Source organism: Genypterus blacodes, unplaced genomic scaffold (genome assembly GCF_046128005.1).
Source record: "Genypterus blacodes isolate CSIRO-AG114 ecotype Tasmania unplaced genomic scaffold, CSIRO-AGI_Gbla_v1 ptg000013l_1, whole genome shotgun sequence".
In the NCBI taxonomy this organism is placed as follows: Eukaryota; Metazoa; Chordata; class Actinopteri; order Ophidiiformes; family Ophidiidae; genus Genypterus; species Genypterus blacodes.
The window spans coordinates 943,390-965,253 of NW_027466827.1; the positions used below are offsets into that span (position 1 = coordinate 943,390).

At 41.0% G+C, this 21,864-nt stretch overlaps 4 protein-coding genes across 5 annotated transcripts; 3 read left to right on the forward strand and 1 right to left on the reverse strand.

Moving 5' to 3' along the window:
• Positions 1 to 1,398: 1,398 nt before the first annotated feature.
• Positions 1,399 to 4,804, forward strand: abracl (ABRA C-terminal like). The gene is made up of 3 exons (XM_076167477.1): positions 1,399 to 1,521; positions 1,988 to 2,053; positions 2,433 to 4,804. The coding sequence occupies exons 2-3, from the start codon at positions 1,993 to 1,995 to the stop codon at positions 2,615 to 2,617; spliced, it is 246 nt and encodes an 81-aa protein (XP_076023592.1). The 5' UTR covers positions 1,399 to 1,521; positions 1,988 to 1,992; the 3' UTR covers positions 2,618 to 4,804.
• An 884-nt stretch (positions 4,805 to 5,688) lies between these two features.
• On the forward strand, positions 5,689 to 11,743 carry heca (hdc homolog, cell cycle regulator). Its single transcript, XM_076167614.1, has 5 exons — positions 5,689 to 6,125; positions 7,878 to 8,910; positions 9,497 to 9,663; positions 10,669 to 10,823; positions 11,228 to 11,743. Exons 1-5 carry the CDS (start codon positions 5,987 to 5,989, stop codon positions 11,390 to 11,392), a joined length of 1,659 nt encoding a protein of 552 aa, XP_076023729.1. The 5' UTR covers positions 5,689 to 5,986; the 3' UTR covers positions 11,393 to 11,743.
• A 110-nt stretch (positions 11,744 to 11,853) lies between these two features.
• mtif3 (mitochondrial translational initiation factor 3) lies at positions 11,854 to 13,761 on the reverse strand. The gene is made up of 4 exons (XM_076167624.1): positions 13,665 to 13,761; positions 12,735 to 13,191; positions 12,348 to 12,499; positions 11,854 to 12,163 (listed from the first exon to the last, which is right to left on the reverse strand). Exons 2-4 carry the CDS (start codon positions 13,186 to 13,188, stop codon positions 11,918 to 11,920), a joined length of 852 nt encoding a protein of 283 aa, XP_076023739.1. The 5' UTR covers positions 13,189 to 13,191; positions 13,665 to 13,761; the 3' UTR covers positions 11,854 to 11,917.
• A 747-nt stretch (positions 13,762 to 14,508) lies between these two features.
• On the forward strand, positions 14,509 to 21,841 carry LOC143013345 (adhesion G protein-coupled receptor G3-like). Of its 2 annotated transcripts, XM_076166936.1 has the most exons (17): positions 14,509 to 14,552; positions 14,670 to 14,877; positions 15,547 to 15,603; positions 15,691 to 15,834; positions 16,239 to 16,280; positions 16,391 to 16,471; positions 16,851 to 17,007; positions 17,223 to 17,394; positions 18,069 to 18,203; positions 18,294 to 18,404; positions 18,505 to 18,541; positions 19,134 to 19,234; positions 19,485 to 19,606; positions 20,283 to 20,551; positions 20,739 to 20,838; positions 21,017 to 21,300; positions 21,703 to 21,841. In XM_076166936.1, exons 2-17 carry the CDS (start codon positions 14,724 to 14,726, stop codon positions 21,831 to 21,833), a joined length of 2,097 nt encoding a protein of 698 aa, XP_076023051.1. In that variant the 5' UTR covers positions 14,509 to 14,552; positions 14,670 to 14,723; the 3' UTR covers positions 21,834 to 21,841. The 2 variants fall into 2 exon arrangements, with proteins under 2 accessions (XP_076023051.1, XP_076023057.1); XM_076166942.1 differs by lacking the exon at positions 14,509 to 14,552 and having other exon boundaries at positions 14,586 to 14,877.
• The last annotated feature ends 23 nt before the right edge of the window (positions 21,842 to 21,864 follow it).

Below are 21,864 nucleotides of genomic sequence, written 5' to 3' on the forward strand. Positions count from 1 at the left end.
GAAGAGAGTGTTGTAGGTGAATGTGTTACATTTTAAACGTAACTGTTGCTTGATTTGTGTAAAATTCGTGGCACATTAAAGCAATATTTTTTCACGCCTGTTAAAAAGCACGCTTTTATTTTGAAGGTAAAACAGGCAACGCTCCACTATTTTTTTTATCACGTGAGCATATCTAGCTTGATAAGAAGCAACGTCACTTCGAACATTGTCAGCGCGAGCTTGTTAGCCTGCCCTACAGGGACCCGGATGACTTATTTCAAAATAAAATATGTATTATAGTGGTATTGTTCTTAATATTCATAAAAAAAGAGAAACGCGTGTCTATTACAGGTTTTGGCCAGGGCTTGGTCATCGTTGTCGTCATTTTAATAATTTCATCAATAAATGAATCAATAAACCTATTACTCTAAACAAAACTACACGTTTCACATTAAGTTGTAAATTCAATAGCACACAGTGCAGAAGAAGATTGGAGTTGCTGAACTGCGAGGAAGACTTATTAGAATTTTATTGTCCAGTCAGAGCTGGAAATCTGTCTTTGGTCTTTCAGTAGACACTACACATATACTGTCCATATAAACAAAACACCCAGACACTGTTGCTCCAGTACACACACACAGATCATCCAGATCACCGGATGTTGCTTAACTTGTCGACGTACATTTGACCAAAAATATCTGAGATGTTCATGGTAACATGATTTGATTTCATGTTGAGATAAGATGAAAGTTTATTATCCAGAAGGATAATATCGGCTCTTTACAAAGTGAATGTGGGTTTATCTGTCGTGTTATTGTTTTATTGGTGTTGTATAGCATCATAAAGTAGCCTTAGTTTGTTGACTGGACAATAACCTGGTCACGGAGACAAATGAACAGTGCATCTGTATGTTTCAATGCCTTATATGGGGCAGAGTCCATGAAGTAGTCACGATGAAGTCAGATGAGAAGCATGCTGCCTTCAAATGCAATGGGAAGTATCAGTATTTTGGCAAACCTGATGGACCCACTAAATACACCACAACCCAGAGACATTTTTCTTGATTCAACGAAAGTAACTTTTACGATGGCAGAACAGAACGTTCAAGGACATTACAATTTTAGGTCTTAAAGGCTTTAAATAAGTTGTAGGGGTTTGAAGATAGGCCGTAATTTTACCACCGGAATTTTGAAATCACCAACAAGCGGGACTGCAGCCAGGAAAGGAAATGAAGAATGTATAATAACGAGTATAGCAATCAACATAATGTATGCGGAGAAAAGGCGGACGTAATTGCTGTGAATTGCCCTCGCTTTGTGCTTCTCAAATTCGAACTAGGTTAGACTCTCAAATTAAACACAAGCCAAGTCAAGTCAGGTGTATGTGTATGGCCCGATTTCATTATCATTAGCGAAGACATGTATTGACTGCCCCTTAGTGAGGCGTATATAAATTACGAGCAGACTTTAAATGCAGCACCATTCTTCACCGGTGTCGATTCAGGAACTCGTCCATCATATAACTGCAAAGTGCTGCTTTCAGGTAAATATGATTTTCAGGAAACGATTTGATCCAAACAGATTTGTCGAGTTTGGCAGTTTCATTTCATCATTGTAAAAGAAATAACAATAATTCAGTTTGATTAACTCTCCCTTCCTCTTTCTCTGCCGCTTTGTGGTGTGGCTTGCTACGACCAGTCTGCTGTAAACCGGCATAATATTGTCTCATCTAATTTCCTTCATTTTTTCACCACATTTCATTTTGAATAACATTATTCACACAGCATGACCGCAGATCACCGCAATGAATTAAGTGTAACAATCATTTATACACGGTAAAGGCTAGCTAGGCGTGCTAATCACCCATTTCCGCATTAGTCTGCAGAAATCATGTTGGAGCTTGTTCTTTAGAAAAAATCCTTCGCCCTACATTTTCCTACTAACAAGAGTGTCACATTTGAAATTATTTTATGAGGTGAAATAACTTGTTTGTTTTTTCCCCCTTTTAGGAACAATGAATGTTGGTCATGAAATAACTCAGCTGGTGGAGGAGATTCGGCGACTTGGCAGTAAAAGTGAGTCCAGATTATGGTTTTGTATTGACTGATTACTTTCTGCATTCATTCATGCAAGTACATTGGCATTTTTGGAGTCTGCCATGAATTCAAATGCAGTCATGAGGTTGATCAGTGGCTTTAGTGCCAAGTCACACTGCCCCAGAATATCTTAAAGACACCATTCATTAGAATAGATGCTATTGTCCCACATGTCACAGCCGGTGCTTTCACTTGACTGGACTGCAAAGAATGACTTGTATGTTTTGAGCCCAGCATTGAAAGCTCAACCTCAGAAGCAAACCCTTCAACACAGCACACATCTGCCAGGGATTTGATCCGAGTTTACTGTGGCACATTCATAGTTTCTGATCGACATTTTCTCAATCTTTCTTCTTAGACGATCAGGGTAAGATCATGGTGACGTTTGGAGTGTTGTTCAGTGACGATCGATGTGCCAACATCTTTGAGGCGTTGGTAGGCACCCTGAAGGCAGCTAAAAAGAAGAAAGTGGTCTCCTTTGAAGCTGAACTGCTCCTGCAGGGAGTTCACGACAACGTTGAGATTACTCTCCTCCAGGAGTGACACGGATGTTCAGACCTCACAGCCTCCAGCAGTTTTGAATACTTAACAGTGACCGCTTGAGCTTTTACCCTGAGCCTTAGTCATCAGTTTGTTTCCATAATGTTTAAGGCATTCTATGTTTGCATCCAAATGCAATGACGATAATACAATTTATAATGCGGTCTGCACGTGTGCATACAATTTCATCTAATAGTGCTGTGCCAAACAAGCCCAGTCAGTCACATAAAAATTATTTGAAAAAAAAGAAATTAAACAAGTTCAGGGATTGAACAACAGTGACTTTCATATTTTCAGGTGACAAGGAAAATGAGTGTTTCTCTCTTTCTCAGGTGCTGCCATTTTGTGAACCACAGGTCCGAAATGTCAGCCATGTATTTCTAAAAATCTCTTTTACGATTAGAAACACACAGATCAGGAATGTAACATTTTCTATTACACACAGATGTACAATATTGTTTTGTCTTAGTTCATGTTTAGTGGAATTATAGGATAATTATCAGACCAAATGCTTCACTCAATGGTTTCAGTGGACACACAGCACAAGACACTGGCTAGATTTAAGACTTTAAAATTGGCATTGTACAAACTAGACAGCGGGGAGTGAATTACGTTTTCTAAAGTTTGGAGAGGGTAGAAGTGTGTGTCCTCAATGGTGTCACTAAACAAAAAATCCATTTCTTGTTTACATAAGCCATTTTTACTACCTCTTGTGGACTTTGTAATATGACGTTATAAGATCAATTCCTTTTTAAAAAGCTACAAATATCAATTCCGTCACACAAAAATAACTTGTGCATTTCAAGAAAGACTTTTGCACCTTTCTATTTTCTATACATGCAAATGTACTAGAGTACTTTTTATTCATTTTTATATGTGAACAATGTTTTTTTTCTGCCAATCTCCAAATTTGCCTTTGTATCAATTCAGAAAGTGGAGTTGATGAGGAAATGGCAAATGTTTTTCTTTTGCAATTCCTAGTAATGCAGTATTGTAAATGGTGATTGGTGCCAAATGGAAAAGTTGAACTTATGTTTATCAGGACCAAATCAGCAGAACCAAAACATGTTTAAATGTCCTGTGGCTAAAATTAGACGTCTTACTTATAACACAAGAAATGTTTTTCCTTTTTTTTCTCCATTCTTTATTCTCTACTGTTGATTTAATTTGATTCGCAGACCAAGTGTGGCAAGTAAGACAGAAGTGTTTAGACTCCAAGAGCTAAATATGCTGTTCTAACGTCACATCAGGAACATCTGGGGTTTGTTGCATTCTCAACACAATTGAGCATGTATGTTTCGATGTATTTCTTTTTAGCTGAAATGTGACAACATTTGTGTATTTGCATTAGATCAAACCTCTTAAACTACATTGTGTGTCATGTACCATCCACACAATTCACTATGACAGACTTCTCACTGGCATAGAAGCAAACCACACCTGATCTGCAAATACATAAATGTTGACCAAATCTATTGCACATTCCCTTCTTTTGTTTCAAATTTGCTAGACTGTTGTGGTGGAGGTGTTTTCTTTTTTGTTATGTTTAATCTTTTAGACTTAGAAATGGATCAGTGGTTCTCAAACTTCTTGAATCAGGTACTGCCTTTGAGCAAACCAAAATGTCTAACTACCACCTCACTGACAAGCCACCAACTCTGAGAAAATCATTGAATTGGGTGTCACAGGAAGCTTAACAAGTGAACAACAAACAAACTGATTATAATTGAAGCCAATTATAGCTCAAAACAAAGACCCGACATGTGATCAGAAGAATACGGCTAATGCATAAGTACTGTAGGTGGGCTTGGTGGAGGAGATGAAAGTCAGACAAGTTGTGGAAATGTTAAAGAGAAGTGAGAGTAAGGAAGAAACATGCTGCTTCCAACACTGTCTGTATGGAATTTATGATTATACTACTGTTGCATTCACTGTGTGTCACTCAGGTTGACTTTCAGAAACCTTCATAACTAAAGGAATGAAAAATACACAACTTATCTAGAAAACTTAAGACTGGTGGAGTCCTGAATCATACACTGTTAAGAACTAGTGGGATTCCTGGATGATGTGTTTAAGTGCAGCATTACTGGCTTGGCAATAACATTTTCCTACAAGAACAGAGGTAATAATTACTGTAGAATATCCTCCGAGGAATGATGCAGTCCAAGGAATTAAACCTTTAAACTTGAACCTGCCCTGCTTCCTGTCTTATCATTCTCATTGACCCTGGAGCTAAATAGCATGTTTGATTGTGTTTACAATTACCCATGTGGGATATGGAGATGTGCCAAAGTCTTTTATCACAACTCTTCTTTATGTTAGCCACCATAGACTGTATACCAGTTTATGTAGATTTATATTGTGTTTTGACATTTGACTGAGCAAACTGCTGTTTTACTCACAGTGGAGATCAAACAACTGTTGTTCAGAGACTTTTTTTCCAAAGTTTGGCCCCCCATAGTTACAGTGAAGGGACATTTTGGTGCTATAGCATACATACAATCATATAAGATGACCCAAAGCCAGCAGGAGGAGTCCTGGTTTGCTATGTTTGGCAAGGTTTTGTACAGATTCTGAGCAATTGTTTTAAAATCGGATTTTCAGAAATTATTACTTACCTGTACTGTTCAGAAACCCAAACATCTTAAGCCATTTGTGTTTTTCATACCTGAAATAAGTTGCGATATTTTTTCATTTTATGTCAAAAAACATTCCACGAAAAGCAAGGTTTGCGTACGAATTTGACATGAGTAACAAAAACAAACAAAAACACAGCCCCGCGGCGTTATTTTTCCCACCCGAAATTCGACAACAAGGTGGGCATTCCAGATGTCTACCCAATTATAAAGAAGTAGGAGGAATCGGAGAATAAGGCGGTAAGGGTTGTGGGTAGCGTTGGAGGTTAGGTTATGAAGCCTAGACTTACAACTACACGACCATATTCGTGCAAAAACGAGACAGAATACGTAATTTCAGTGTCACATCCTTGTTGTCGAATCTCTGGTGGGATAGAAAGTTGCCGTTTTCCCACACATTTGAACGCCTCATAGCGCGTTGACAGACTGTACAGGGGGGCGGGGACCTGTGACGTCAGGGGGTGGAAGAGAACGACAGAGCAGGAATCAAAACAAGAGACGGACACGCCTTCAGTTCTTAAAGGTTATAGCAGCTTATTCCTCAAAACTACTGCTGACAGACGTGCAGAGCCAATTTCTTCATCCTCGACAGGACAAATAACAACAACACCTCCATCTACACAGCGAGAAAACACACACAGCGTGCAGTGCAGAAATGGAGTCCACAGACATGTCAGACGTTGGCAGCAGCCGCGGATAGAGGTCGAAAATAACAGTGACACCCGAATCCTGTAAAATGCCCAACCAGAAGAGCAACAAAGGAAAGAAAAGCAAGCGCACGAACAGCAGCGGAGATGAGCAGGAAAATGGAGCCTGTGCGGCCGCAACAGGAGGCGCGGCCGCGGCTGCTGCACCCAGGAACGAGCGCTCAAGTGGTAAGAAGACGGGGAACGGAACGCAGATGTAGCTGGAGAAGTTAGTGATGCTGCTTTCCTGCAAAGGGGGGAAGCCCTGTCCTGCGTGGACTACTCATGCACACATACGCACGCACACTCTCACTCACACACACGCACACACGCATGCATGCACGCACTGCGACGCTGCACATAAGCTGCTACTCCCCCTCCAAACTTCCACCCCAGAAACCCCACACCAACTGTTTATTCTCCCCAGCAGAATAACATAATAACTACACGTTGAGCGTAGTGGTTGTAGGCTTTATTTACGATCCAGCAAGTAGGACTGAAAATGACTGAAAATGCAGTTAAATCTCACTTTGACTGGAATCGGATTCACCGCGTTGTTGCCTGGTGCAAAAGACTGCGGAAGCAAAACCAAACACGATCACAGAAAGTTGAATATTGGCTCAGTCTGGGGTTGTTTGGTTTATCGGATGTAAGCTTAATGAAAGAGTTGAGCTTTATGAATCATAAACGTTGCTTAACCGTGATCGAGTTTGTGTGAGCTGACGAGCAAAAAACCTTTAAAGACATATGGAAGGAATTTGGTTGCTCGATCACTTCTTCATAAAATAAACAGGAACACGTCACAACAGAATTGATGTTTCCTGCAGCATTTAATGCAACAGGGTGTCTATCCTTTCAGATTGTACATGCAGATTAGTAATCGATCACTGCTCAATTTAACATTTAGTCTTCGGGCCACCGCGCAGGCCTGAGTTGTCTCTCCTGACGCGCAACTTGTGCACAGATTCAAGTTCAACTGCGGTCCAGGTTGTCCGTAACCACAACAAAACGTCGCCATCCTCTTTATCTTTTGCTAAAAGTTGGATTTGGAAATCAGCCCATCAACACATCACATCTAAGTTCAAAAGCGACCTTTTATTTTATACTCATAACGTGTAATAATAAGTTATTATGTATCCCTGTATTGCTGTTTCAAAGGTAAGGATGCACCCAGCTGATGACACCCACTAACCACAACACTATTTTCATTCAAACCTTTTACACCATCAAGTGCATCCTTCACAAGTGTTTACAGCACTGCTCTATAACTGTCTATTTCTATTTATGGAGTTTTTATGTACTGTAGTATAATGAAGCACAAGTATATTTCTGTGACTGTAACCTCCAGAAAGAAATCACTGTATACCGGAAAAAGGAAGGAGGAAGGAGGAAGCCGTTCCCACACACACACATGCCTACACAATATTGCCATGAGCTACTCCATGAAGAGACTGCATGCCCACGTTTATTTGATTCACATCCAGATTTCACAACTGGCAGGACTTGAATACGAGCTTCTCGCAGACTTGGACAGCCGAGCTGAGTGTCATAAATGGATGCTGATGAGGCAGCACGGAAAATTTAACACCTGCATCTCTTGTGCGGTGCTGGTTATCTGTCATAACATATGTATTGGTTAGAGGACCTGCTGTTATAGTAGCGGTCTACTTAAATCTGTGCAGGTCTGAGATATGTGTAGAATTTTAAATCACAGCTCAGTATGTACTGTGTTTGTCCCCAAAGTTGTTTTAACCACCTCACACACATCCACCCACCATAACACAAAGGTGGGGGTGAGTTTCAAAGATTTCAATTAGTTTTCCTTGTTAAAGTATCTTATTCAATCTCCTACTTTCTTCAGTTTCCAGTTATTAATTAGTCTTTACGGATTTCAAACTTTTACAACTCGCATTCTCCCCTGTCTTGTGTTTACCCTTCCAGAGGGACAGTGTGCGACCCCTCTTGGGTGCAGTTTTGCGCGACCCATCGACCTGGAGAAGGACGACTATCAACGGGTGCTGTGCAACAACGAGCTCTGTCCGTACGGCAACTGGATGCATTTACAGTGTTTCTACGAGTGGGAGAGCTCCATTCTTGTCCAATTCAACTGCATCGGCCGCGCTCGATCCTGGAACGAGAAGCAGTGTCGGCAGAATATGTGGACCAAGAAGGGTTACGACCTGGCCTTCAGGTTCTGCTCCTGTCGTTGTGGCCAGGGGCACCTGAAGAAAGATACCGATTGGTACCAGGTGAAACGCATGCAGGACGATCGCAAGAAGAAGCCGTCTGAGAGGACCACGGGCAGATCAGGGGCCTGCGGGGGGAGTTTGGGGTCGGGGGATATGGTTTTTGACGAGCCCAAGAAAAGCAAACCACTTGGAGCGACAGGAGGTAAACTTCCACACAGGGCCTCCAGTCAGGAGTTACCTCGGAGACCGTCAATGGACCGTCAGAACTCTTCAGAGAGAGGAGGAGCAGCATCAGCAGGACTCACGACAGGAGGGTTGTTCAGTCTGGGGCCTCCTCAGAAGTCTCCAAGTGACTCGCCGGGACAATCTCCTCCTGCTGGTTTCTCCTTCCCCCCTAATGCCACCCTTGGATCTGGAGGCGGCGCAGCAGGCTTACGGGGGTCCCGGCAACTGGGAGAGTTCCTCAAGTCGGCCGTCCACATGGAGACGCATCGGAAGCACCTTTTGGTCGCAGGCCGCAGCTGCTCACTGGGGGCCTCTGGAGGTGTGGGCCCCCACCTGGACCCTGGCTCCGTCCTTCCCCTTCCGCTGTCCTTCGCCCTGCCGCTTCACCATCGGCTTACCTCCAGCACCTTGGGCGACGGCACCCACCCGTACCCCGTGCAGTTCCTGAGGAGGCTGGACCTCTCGGAGCTCCTCACGCACGTCCCTCGCCATAAACTCAACACTTACCATGTGCGCATGGAGGACGACTCTCAGGCAGGCCAGGGAGAGGAGCTGCGCAGGTAGGGAGGAGGAGATATGAGTATTGAGTATGGGAAATAAGTTGGAATGTGATCGTGCAGTAAGTCAAAGTAATGGAAAACAGCGACCTGCTTTTATAGAACTAATTCTAACTAACTACTTTGTCTACTTGCAGTAGTAAGACAGTGATGGAACTGTAGACCAGAATTGGAGCTATGTCTCTCTCTCTCCCTCTCTCACCCTCTCTCTCTCTCTCTTTCTCATTCTCTCATGTCATAATACTGTATGCTGTTAATATACTATTGCAAAGACCACTGTTAATATGTCACTTGGTGAATGTGTTTCTGTGAACTTATGAATGCGTTCGGTCGGCTTATCATTTGTAGATGAAACAATTATTTATTAACAGAGACATAAAATGAATTTGTGCCTCCACACGGACTTTGACTGAAATGAGCTCAATTATGTTGTTGTTGTTGTGGCGAGGAAGTTGGTCTAATTTTACATTTATGTTTGATTAATGTGGATGATTGACACCTAAGAGCTGCTGAATCAATCCGGGGACGTACAGATGCTGTCTCCAGTCTTCTGTCCGTCCCCCCTGAGGCCGTCTGCTTTGTCCTCCAGGTTCATCCTGTCGGCCCTCAGCGCCAGCCAGAGAAACATGGTCAACTGTGCCCTCTGCCACCGAGCACTGCCGGTGTTTGAGCAGTTTCCTTTGGTGGATGGGACCCTGTTTCTCAGCCCGTCACGGCATGACGAAATCGAATACGATGTCCCCTGCCACCTTCAAGGTCAAACACAATCTCAAGATCACAGAAATCCTCCTCAGATGGTTTCACGAGTGTCCAGAAGTGTGTGGTGTTTTCTGAGAGACACATATTCATTCACTACGTAGGGGGCTTAACTTGACGATACGATACGTAAAGTCCTTTTTTCACCTCAAACTTTGATATTTGGACTAAATCCAATGCCCACCTGTAAAAATGCAAAACTGGGCTCTCATGTTTGAATTGTAAACGTTTTGTATTATACTTCCATCCTATTTAATTTGTGTTTATTAGCGTGGTGTTCAGATTGAAAACCAATTCCGCACATCCAGTCTGCTGCAACAGGCTGTTCAACATGAATGTGAATAAAGCATGCGGCCAAGTGAAGCTGCTTTGATGCACAAGCTTTGATATGTATGATCCTCCATGAGCGTCATTACTGAAGGATTACGCAGCCATTTATTTGTTCAGACTGAATATAAATGGAGGATGTAAGTGTTGGGCTAATTCAGTTGGGCTTTCCTGTTTCTGCTCAAATTGAAATTGAAAGAGCTTTTGTGTTCCAAAGAAGAGAAATGAAAGCGATTTTGTTGATTTAAAGAGCTGTAAAGAACTAAATAAGTGGCGTAAATCAAAAATGCAAGTGAGTCCCCCATAGGTTGACACTTGTAGTCTTTAATATGGAATCTTTTAGAGTTGAATGAATGAAATGAGACTTATGACCGCTTACAAAATGAAATATGAGTTAGGCCCCGGAAACATCTCCTTGCTGACAAACTTGCTGACTGGTCTATATTAGCACGGTCACCCAGGCTGCTGTGGTGTGGAAATGAATGGAGTCAGAGTAACGTGATGACTCCATGTTGCTCACAGTGTAGAAATATAACACCCGGCTCAGGATGCAAGCAGGAATTTGCCGTATTGATTTTCCCGTCTGCCACTCCGGCTTGAAGGCAGTTGATCTCCTTATGGAGAAATGCCGCCAACCGATTTACGCCTTTCTTTCTTTCTTTCTTCATTCTCTCACAGGCAGGTTGATGCACCTGTACGCCATCTGTGTGGACTGTTTAGAAGGCGTCCATAAGATCGTCTGCATCAAGTGTAAGTCACGCTGGGACGGGAGCTGGCACCAACTGGGAACCATGTACACCTACGACATCCTGGCTGCATCACCCTGCTGCCAGGTACAGTGGAAAGGAAGTCATTTATTACAATACTATAACTGGAAGCTGCCACATGTTGGTGAAAGGAAGGGGGACCACTTAACACCTGAACACATATAAACTACAGGGAATCTCAGAATATGCAAATGAAACGTTGATATACACGTTACAAACTTTCTGCTGTGCTTCATTTCTACTATATGTTGCTTGAGTTCCGCAGCGTAAATGACAATAAGAATACAAATCTGTGCATGTCCCCTTTAAAGATGTGTGTTTTGAGTCGGTGGTAAGGTGTTTGTGAATTGTCTTCCTGTTTTGATGTCCCCTGGGTGGTTCACAGGGACATAAAATGCAGGTGAGACCTACAGAGTCTCAGCTTCCTGTCTCTGACTATCCACCTCCCTCCTCCCTCCCTCCCTCCTCAGGCTCGACTGAACTGTAAGCACTGCGGTAAGCCGGTGGTGGACGTCCGGGTGGGGATGCAGTATTTCTCCGAGTACAGTAACGTCCAGCAGTGTCCTCACTGTGGCAACCTGGACTACCACTTTGTTAAACCCTTCTCCTCCTACAAAGTTCTCGAGGCTTATTGACAATTGTTGTTCATGCATGTTAGTTCAGCTGCTTTTGTTCTGACTTTTATTCAAAATAACTTAGGAAATGTTTTATTTGTATTTTGTTTTTGTTTGTTTTATTGGGATGGAGGGGGGGGGCTGACAGCTGGGGGGGGTGGAGTTCCTGTTAGGTTCTGTCTCTTTTGGTTCATTCATGACACGTATCTCTGCTGTTAAAGGTGTTGTTGCACTGATTGACGTTTCAGTCAAGCAAACACATTTCTCTGTGACAAGTGAATGTATCTGTATGCCAAACTTGCTTTTATCTTAATTTGTCTTTTTTTTTTACCAAAACATGAAAATTAATCTTTAATAAAGGAGAGAAAAATACATGTTGCCATTAGTTTATTTTCCATCTTCCTCCTCATCCTCCTGTGGCTGCGACACATTTACTCCCCTTAAAAACAGGGATTGTGATGAAATGTTTGAACAATTCTGGACAGATTTCAAGTTCATTTTTATTTGTCTCGTCTCAAGAATTTACATCAAACATCTGCGTTGATTTCAAGTTGTTTTATCGGCCCAACTGTGATCAGCCCCCTGATTTGACGTGTCGGTCTGTGTTGACTGTGAAGTGGAATCGCTGGGTTGCACCTCTTCAGTCTTATTCTTCTTATTTAGCGCCAGTTCCTTTGCCGAAGGCGGTCGAATGATACACACGGCCGCTTTACCGTCACGTATGACTTTTGGCTTGGACACAAATCCCACCAATACATCCATTTGTTGAACCATCTGCTCCAGGGTTGTATCCTAGAGTAACAAACAACAAATATGTAAGGGACATTTAGCCCTTTGGCAAAGTTTGTGTACATTTTTGAGTAAGTGGATACAGTCCCTTGCCTACAAATACACACATTTGTTACAACCACAGTTCTTCTCTGGAACAACATCAGTTACTTTGCCACTTTGTACACATGCAAATGTTTTCCCTCACCGGCGTGGCTGTTGGTTTCTGGCGTCCGGAGCGCAGAGTCATTTTAACGTGATGCTTCTTGTCCAGCCAGCTCTCCACTTGTTTCAGCTTGGTCCTAAGGTCATGGGTTCCGATGCTGGAAGAAAAGGTGAGTTCCTTCACCTGCACCAGGCCTGTGGAGAGAATACAGGCATGTGGCATTAGTACAGATTGGATTCACATGCTTCAGTTGATCGTGGGGAGGATTTGCGATGTCACGACGCAATCAGAACGTAAACAGAGTAATGGGGCGTCATGTTGAGGAACTTTTGGTTTCTTTGGTTGTAGAGTAGAATCTGTAAACTGAAAGCTGCTCCCTATGTGGATACAGGTAGAGGTGCAACAGCATTACTGGCAGGATTCCTGTACCTGCTTTGGCTTTCTGCTGCTCCCGTAGCTTCAGCTGCTCTTCGTGAATCTGCCTGCCGCTCATCAGGCGGTAGACGGGAGGATCTTTGTGTTCACTGAGAAGCACCAGTTTGAGATTGTGTTCATCCATGTGTTTGATGGCGTCTGCGCGGTGCATATTTCCCATGTTCTCACCAGTCTCACTTATCACCTGGATTTGGCGATATGGGATCAAGCGGCCGACGCTGTTGATTGTGGCTCGAGCCCGGGGATCCTTCTTTTTTTTCTTGGGAGCAGGAGTCTGCTCAGCGCCATCCACTGCAGTACAGAATCTCCACGACGGTGTCAAGATGTTAGGGCTTCTACTGCATATGAGAACCCTTGAAGCTGAGGTCCAATAGCCACAACTACCACTTCCACCACACACACCTCTCAGCCCATGGCTGAACACCCGCCAAAGGCAACCTGCAGACATATCCTAGAGAAAGAGAAGGAGAAAACCCAGCTGTAAATAGTATTTAAATACTGCCGTTGCTCAGATATGATCATGTGAAACGGCATACTTGTATGACAGTGTATTGTGATAGTAAATGATCAGTCTCATCCTTGATGCCAGACCACAGGTGAGACAAACACACATGCCTCCCCATCCCTTCCACAGGAGAACAGGAGACATGACTGTCCTACAGCAAATGTTGCTTTAAAGGGTGACATATTGTATTAAGTAGTATAGTATATTATTTAATTAAAAGGTTGTCATCTGATAGATGTGATTTGACTTTCTATGAATCTAAATACAAGTAAACAAGTGCCATAATCACGTCTTTATCGTCGCTTTGTATATTTTATATCTAAGAGCTAAACATATAAACGCAGGTACATATGCTCCGATGGGGGATACGCGTTAATCATGTTTAAAAGACAGTTACGTCTGCAATGTTCTATACTTACTGTAGGTCAATGTCGTGTTTTCGTCTTCATGCTCTGTTCTTCCGCCATTTACTTCTTCGTTACTTTTTTTCAGAGGAGATGTAAAATTGCTACTATGCTGCCATCTACAGGCTGTTTCCAATACTACCACTAGTAGTAGTTGGGACTTGTGCTGTCTTAATTTCTGACTTGTCTTGTAGCGCCACCGTCTTCGCTTGAAACTGGCAAAATAAGGACGTTTCCTGTTATATTATTACCCACGGTTACACAAATAGATTCGTGCTTCAGAACGTTTTTACAGCATAATCTTTAATATACAATTCAAACTTGAATGATCATACATTTGTTGGCTGTTTGAGTGGAAAAGGTTTGAGTGGACTACTGAACAAAACCATGGATGAGACAAATATGCATGACTCACAGAAGAAAGAAGAAAAAAACGTGACTTTGTATGACTTTATTTTTTCTCTTTCACGGAAATATCTCTGGCAAGAAACAAAAAAGAAACTATGACCATTTCGAAATGTGTCCCTTACCAACATTTCATTTAGATATTAATTTCCCTCAAGAATAATAACACTCTGAAAACAGAAATGTTTCGTACAAGTGGATGTGTCACTGGGCACACAACTGTCATTTTTACAATATTTACAAAATAAAGCGTATTTAAATAAAGCCTCAAGCAGTAAATAATGTTGAGTCTGTTTTGTGACTACTGGGCATCCATGTACATAAAATAATATGAGGAGCTTTGCATAGGAAAGTTGTTTATTGTGATATTTCCAGGCACAGCTGATTTGCAAAGCAAAACATCTGCAGCGGGTCTCTATGCAAAATCAGCTAGACAACATTATCTTCATCTAGCCATCGTGTTCTTGGTCAGCACTCCTGTTCACTGCTTGCGTGAAGGTAAGAATTAAAATATTTGTCATAGCAGGACTGGTTCAACTTCTTTATGTTTGTATTTTTTTATTTGAGTGGCATTAAAGAAGATATACTTGCTTCATATTCATGTATTGTGGACAGTGAACCCATCCACGCTACTGAAATGTGACTGAGACCTCCTGTCATCCAAAGAACATGGCACAAAAGAACTGGATGAGCTGGGTTTTCTTGCTGGCTCTTCTGTGGATTTGCACAGACACAAAGTCCTCTCCTGCAAGACAGGACCTGACTTTGTCTCGGGACCGTATCATTGTTGGTGACAAATTCAATGGTTGCATCGGCTTTAAAGGTGAGTAAAGGTGGAATTTAACTAAACTCACTAACTCTTTTTACAAAATCGTTGACTTGTATGATCACAAACAATTACTTTCCTGAAGTTGTTTTGTTATCATTTGTCCGTCCGTCACAATTATGGTTTGATGGATCCTTGTCTAGTAATGATAGGGTATGTAATAAAATGTAATAAACTGATTTTCCAACTAGCACTACGAAACTGCTGAAAGTCTTATTCAGCTGGTACAAAGTTCAGAAATATTGGTAATAGGTAATACAAACATGCACCACCTAGTGTGTCAAAAATGCCTTATATTCATGGTTATGCACTATGATGTCAATGTAAAGAGCCCTGGTCACACCCTCAGTTTAGATCACATGCAGTTCAGGTGAATTGGTGTCTATGTTAACCATATATGTAATAATGTGTTGCAATGGACTGAGGACCTGTCCAGGTGTTAACACGTCTTTAGACCCCAGTTCATGTCCTATACTATCCCACTAATCAGTCAAATCCAGCTGACCAGATCAAATTCTTTTTCTCTCATTTGTACTAAATAAATGGAGATTCACATTTTACTATTTTTGGATATTACATCTTTTTGTAAATAATTCTGTAACTGTAAATCTGATAATGATGAAATTATGACATATTGTTGTAAAATCCGTATTTTTCCCTACTCAGATATGGATGATGCAAACATAACATTCTTGGACAAAGTTACAAATACTGCACCAGGAAGTGAGTAGACTTAGACCTTGTACTCACTAACTGCCACATTTTTGCAAACAATGATCATCAAATTTTCTTTCTGTGTTTAACCACAAGACACCGTTGATGATTATGAACTACAAATGGCGGTGAGAGAAAATAATTCACATCTACTGTACCTTTGGAAACGATCGACGTTCATTTGGAAAGGGAATTTACATGTCATGTACGGGAGGAAGTGCAATCTGGATATCAGTGATGGTAATTGCACAAATACATTCTGCACAAAAACCAAATGTGAATGTCAAAGGTTACCCATTATAGTCCAATGAAGTAATTAAGCATTGAGGCATCAAAAGTTCAAATATAAATGGACATATCTCAGTATACTCCTCACCCTTGCTGTGTATATTAACCAGCACAGAGGATGTATGTATACATGCTGCAGCTTGAGAAACACATCATCATTCTACCTGCAGCAGCACATAAACAGTGTGAGCGTACTTGCAGAAATCTACCGCTTCTTATTTAAGCACTAAACTAAAAAAAAGATGTGTTCCTGTAGTATTTTGACAACAAAGTATTTTATTGTATATCCTGTATTGATTTAGCAGTCAAAAAGTTGTTCATGACAAGTTTTGGTATTCCATGTATTTCCCCCCCAGTAAGGTGCAGGGGAAACTGTGACTTCGAAAAGGAAAACAGAGGTAGGTCTATATCCTTGAGCATTTTCCTCTAAGGACGTGTTGTCTTAAATGTCATTCTTCACTGTTGTTGGGTGGATGTATGCCATGTTATACTCTCACCACCTTTATAGGGAATTGCACTGTGGTACACTTGAAACCCAAAGACGCATGTGAGGACCCGACCTTTAATCTTGACTACTGCAAGGAAATGGGTATGTCCACTTAAATGATAATGATGAATTCAAAATGATGGAATACAAATGTATTAATGGAAATGTTCCAAACTGCTGAAGACAGTCTGAACTGGATTTACATAGAATACAGTCATTTTATTTTTACAACATGATGTTGGCTCAAAGATCACTATTTGCTGTCCATAGCAATGAGTAATACATGTATATAACTTACACAATGAACAGCAGTAGATAAATGACACTTGAAAGTTGAAGTTATACATAGAGAAATAGATGCCACCAAAGAAATGTTGCAATGTAAATAACATGCTATTTATTTTCCATTCAAAGTCATAATGTCAAAATACTCATTCTGTATTCTGGACTTGAGATAAGAGTAAATGTTTCTTTCTTTCAGGTTTTGAAAACATTAGAATGGAGTACATCATCAACATTACATATTCAACAAAAAACTGCATCAGCTGTATAAATCCAGTGCAAAAACCAGATGAAGATAGGGAGCTGGAACCGATTTCAACAGAAGAGGGGGAGGGCATTGACCCCAGGAAAGCTAGGTAAGTCCATCTTGAAAATGAAAAGATGGACTGACTCACTCAAATGGTTTTGACTTTTTCAAATACTGCAAAATATGGACATGCACTGGTGCTGAACAGTGTCCTAAGATAAGAAATGTTTAGAGACAGGCAGGAGTTTCATTCTAGATAATCCGTATGTTAGTGAATCCAGATCTGCTGCATATATGACAGAATCCTCTCTTTTCTGTTCCCAGTGGTTTGATGAAAGGCATGGCGTCCCTGGCCGCCTCTCTCAATGGGTCTAAATCTGCATCCATGTCAGCAGGAGATGATGTTGACGGCATCTTAGTGATACAAGAAGTAGAAGCAGCTGCTGAGATGGAGGAGGTGTTGTTTGGCATTTCCACCACAAGTTCCTCAATGAAGGTGGGTGCATTTGCTTTCATTTAGCATCTAATATAACAGCAACACATCAAAGAGATTCAAAAAAATCTAACTGTACTGTGAACTCACTACATACTAATATTTATTATACAAATACTTACTCATTTTAGGAATACTATAACAATGGCTCTCAAGAAATTCAAACCAATATTTGAGTCACACGTTCACTGACTTGATCAAATCTAAAAAGACTTCCAAGTCGACTTAAACACCAATGACATGTGACTTCAATTGGACCTGGTATGGTGGACCATATGGCACACATACCACAGTTTTGTACTAACAGTTGAATGACTGTCTTTAGCTGTTTTTATACTATATATATATACTATATATATATCGGTCACTGATAGAGTGTATTGATTAAAGGGGCATATAGATATAGATATAGATTTAAATATTTCATTTGTAACTACTAGATGTCTCCCTACAGAAATGTGTTCTTACAAAATGTATAATAACAAAATGAATTGAAATTCCCTACATTTTAATGTCATTGATTGCTGTAATCAACTCTACACCTCATTTTAATCAGCTGGGTACTTTAGTGAGCTTTAACTTTCATTCTTTTTAGACTTTTTAGAGTTTGGAACATGGTGAACTGTATAGTGTTGTTTACACTGTTGACGACACACTTATTGTTCTGTTCCCTCCAGCTCATAGACGGCAGAAATAATTTGCGACATTGCCAAAGATCTGTCACTGTCCCTAAAGAAGCATTTGAGAAAGTGTATGCGCTTACCAATGGGACACCATTTGCAGCAGTTGTCCGTTTCTTGAATATGTCTAAGGTAAGAAAACATCTCTCTGCCTTCTTTAAAGAATAGACATTACTTATGCTGTATGATTGTTACTATTTTATGGCTGTTGCATTTTTCCAGGATGAAAAGAAGAGCTCTGTTTTAGGTGACGAGGTTTATGCAATTGAAATGGGAGAAATGATCAGGAATCTCACGGACAATGTAGACATCAGTTATCGGAATGTCAAAGAGGTAGCTAAATAAATTAATGCCAGCATCAGTTAGTATTTTGCCATATTTTAGATTAGCATCATAGAGCCCATTTTTTATAATTGTGTTGTTTTCTTAACAGGAAAGACAAGGAACTTGTCATTCATGGAATGGTGAAGGTATTTGACTTCATGATTAAGTAAGGATATTCTTGCTAAATCCCAAAATCTTCTCTCAGATCCGGCGCTGCCCACACTCAAAAGAATCTCAGCAGCCACTAAGAGACTTCTGTGGTGTTTGTTTTTGTCCAGATACATTTCTTAGGTCAAATGTTCACCTTTTTCAATCACATTTTCCCCCAGCTTTGCTTTAAAAATATGCTTTTTAGACATCTTCTCATCGTAAATTTCACTGCATACCAAAGATGTGACATATGTAGAAGTTAAGTCACACTCAGAGCCATAGAAGTTCTATTTGTTCTGTGTCCAGTACAGTAGTGTTCACTATCCTATAGAAAATCCTACATTTGGTTTGGTATGCAATAAAGACAGGAAGTGGCCATAATGCTGAATCATCCTTTTTTTGGGATCAAAGCTTCCAAATTCAAAGAAAGTATTGATTTGATCTCGTACCATCCTCTGCGTTTGTTAAACCAGCTCATTTCAAGCTGGCGTTTGTAAGAATTGGAGCAAAAACAAACTATGTTCAGTCTTTTTAAATGTTGCTCCTGAGATGAAATAATGAGCACAACATGTTCCGTTCCCTTCACAGGCAAATGGCCAATCTGGACTGACAAAGGATGTCTGACAATAAGAAGTGGCCACAACATTACGTGCCGGTGTTCGCATTTGACATTTTTTGCTGTTTTACTGGTGCGTACTGTTGTAATGATGTAATCAGGCAGATCCCAGCCCTCTATCATATACTATCAGCACTCATATCTTACTAAACACAACAATTTCAATACTTAAATGTGGCTAAAACAAAACCACATTGACAGCACCAATGTGCACGCAAGACAGATGTTGTCAGTTCACTCTCAACCATTTGGCTTCCTGATTACCGGTGATAATATGTGATAACTAGAACCCAGGAGAGTTGATTGTTGTCACCCTTGTGCAGTCTCCCCCCAATATCACCATCTCAGCTTCTGACCTGTCCACCCTCACGACCATCACCTATGTTGGCTGTGGCGTGTCCATGTTATTCCTCAGCATGGCCATCTTCATCCACTGTCTTCTGAGGTAACGACACGTACTCCATTGCATCCAGGACAGTGAGAGATACTGAACACTTTTAGTATTTGAGATTTTCTAATGTATATGCTCCAAAAATGATTGACACACAAAAGTGCATCTTTTTCCAGGTAGCTTTAAAAAATAAAAGGACTTTGACTTGATCTGACAAGTAATCTTTGGTTGTCATGTTACATGATGGATTATGTAAAAAGATTTGCTGTAGGGAAATGAGAATATTGAATAGTGTTGTTGTTGCTAAAGAAGCATCAAAAGATCTCATGTAAAAGTGAAGGTTTTATGCAAATATAACTTCCCTCCCTCTACATCCATAACTTACAGGAGCGCTGAACTTTTGCATGTCAACATTGCTGTATATTTAGAGACTGTGGACAACAATGACATAATTGTGTAATTGCCCGCAAATGGAAATGAAGAACAGACAAGATGATAGATGTTTTGAATGATTCTGCACATGCCGCTTTTAAAAAACTGCTGGATTTTTGATTTTTGAATTTTGAAGAATTGATGGTGAAGTTACGAGCCAGGGTTGTAAATATTTTAGCTAGAATTCTTTTAGTGATGTGGATGATTAATTTGTGTTTATACTGTAATTTACAAGGGACCTGTTCAAATCCATCAAAACAGCAAAACAAGTGATAATGAATGACCTCTGTCCTCCCAGGAGGACCCAGGCCAATGTGGCCACAAAGATCCTTATCCACCTCATGTCAGCCATGTTCCTGCTGAACCTCACTTTCCTGACCAACAACTGGGTGGCGAAGATGAATAACTCGGTGGGTTGCAAGATCATGGCAGCTGTGATGCACTACTTTATGTTGTCCACTTTCACATGGTTTGCTGTGGAGGCCTTCCATCTCTGTTTTCAGCTGTACATGGCTGGCAGAATTACAACCCGTCACTACTTTCTCAAACTCTCAATCACCAGTTGGGGTAAGTCCAGCACCATATTGTCTTTTTAAAGCTCCCTGTGCACAAAGAACAAACATTTGAAACTATAAAATCTAGATTTCTCTAAGATTACTTTGTTTTGCCAATAGTCGTGACAGAATCAAGCAAATGCAGGCCTGAAATGCAACATATTTACTTTGAGTAACATTGGTTCCTTTTTCATTGATAGCAATCCCAAGTTTAGTTGTGATTGTCCTACTGATCATGGCGGAATACGGTGAACAAATAATCCACATTGATGATTCTGCCACCGTGAGCGACGTGAGAATGTGAGTTCAGACTGCATTTTGGCACAGTAGCTCAGTCTTTCTAATTACGTTTACCCTATTACTAAAAGGCCTTAGAAATGTAAAGACTGTAACGTATAAACAGAAAAGCTCCACCATATTCTTTGAAATATTTTGGTGCTTGTAGTCTCACTAGTATCTCTTCTTCATCTTTTCCAAGGTGCTGGATCCTGGATGATCATGTCCACTACATTGTCAACATAGGCTACTATGCTTTGGTCTTCCTCGTCACTTTCACCACCTTCATCATCATAATGCAGTGGCTCTATTGCCTCAGGATAAACAAAGCAGGGAGGCCACAAAAAGGCCAAAGTGGAAAAGGCATATCAACCATCCTGGGATTGTGTTGCATGCTGGGCATCGGATGGGGTTTTGCTTTCTTCGCCTACGGTGTCCTGCGAGTCCCCTCTTACTACATATTCACCATCCTCAACTCTTTCCAAGGTATCCACACACACACCTGGATCTGAACCAGTAGATCACACTCACATCTCCACATATATATTTCATAAACTGGTTTTCCATATTGTAGTCACCAATCTTTTCCTTCCTTTAAAAGCAATTAATGTGGGGGGGAAAAGCTCTAACTTAGCTGACGAGTCTACCAACACAGACAACACCTTTTAAAGATGATTTGATGGATTTTTTTCCTAACAGTTTTTGGAAAACCAGCCAAATCAAATCACTTTTCCAGGATTTTGCTGACTGTAGAAACCCTGAAATTAGGAATGCCCAACTATTCCAATCCAATGTTGCCATTGTCTCAATCCAACTACAGCCTTCTGTACATGTCAGAGTATGACTTTATATCCTAAATGTGAGTGACCATCTTTCTCTGTCTGACAGGTTTCTTCTTGTTCATCTACTACTACAAGCAGCCAGGGGAGACCCAAGACAGCAGTGACAAAGACAGCAGCAGCAGCAGCAGCAACACTTTGAAAACCACTGTAGCCAAGAATCCCTACATTGACCAATAAACCTAAACATTAAGCCTCCCATGTACAAGGA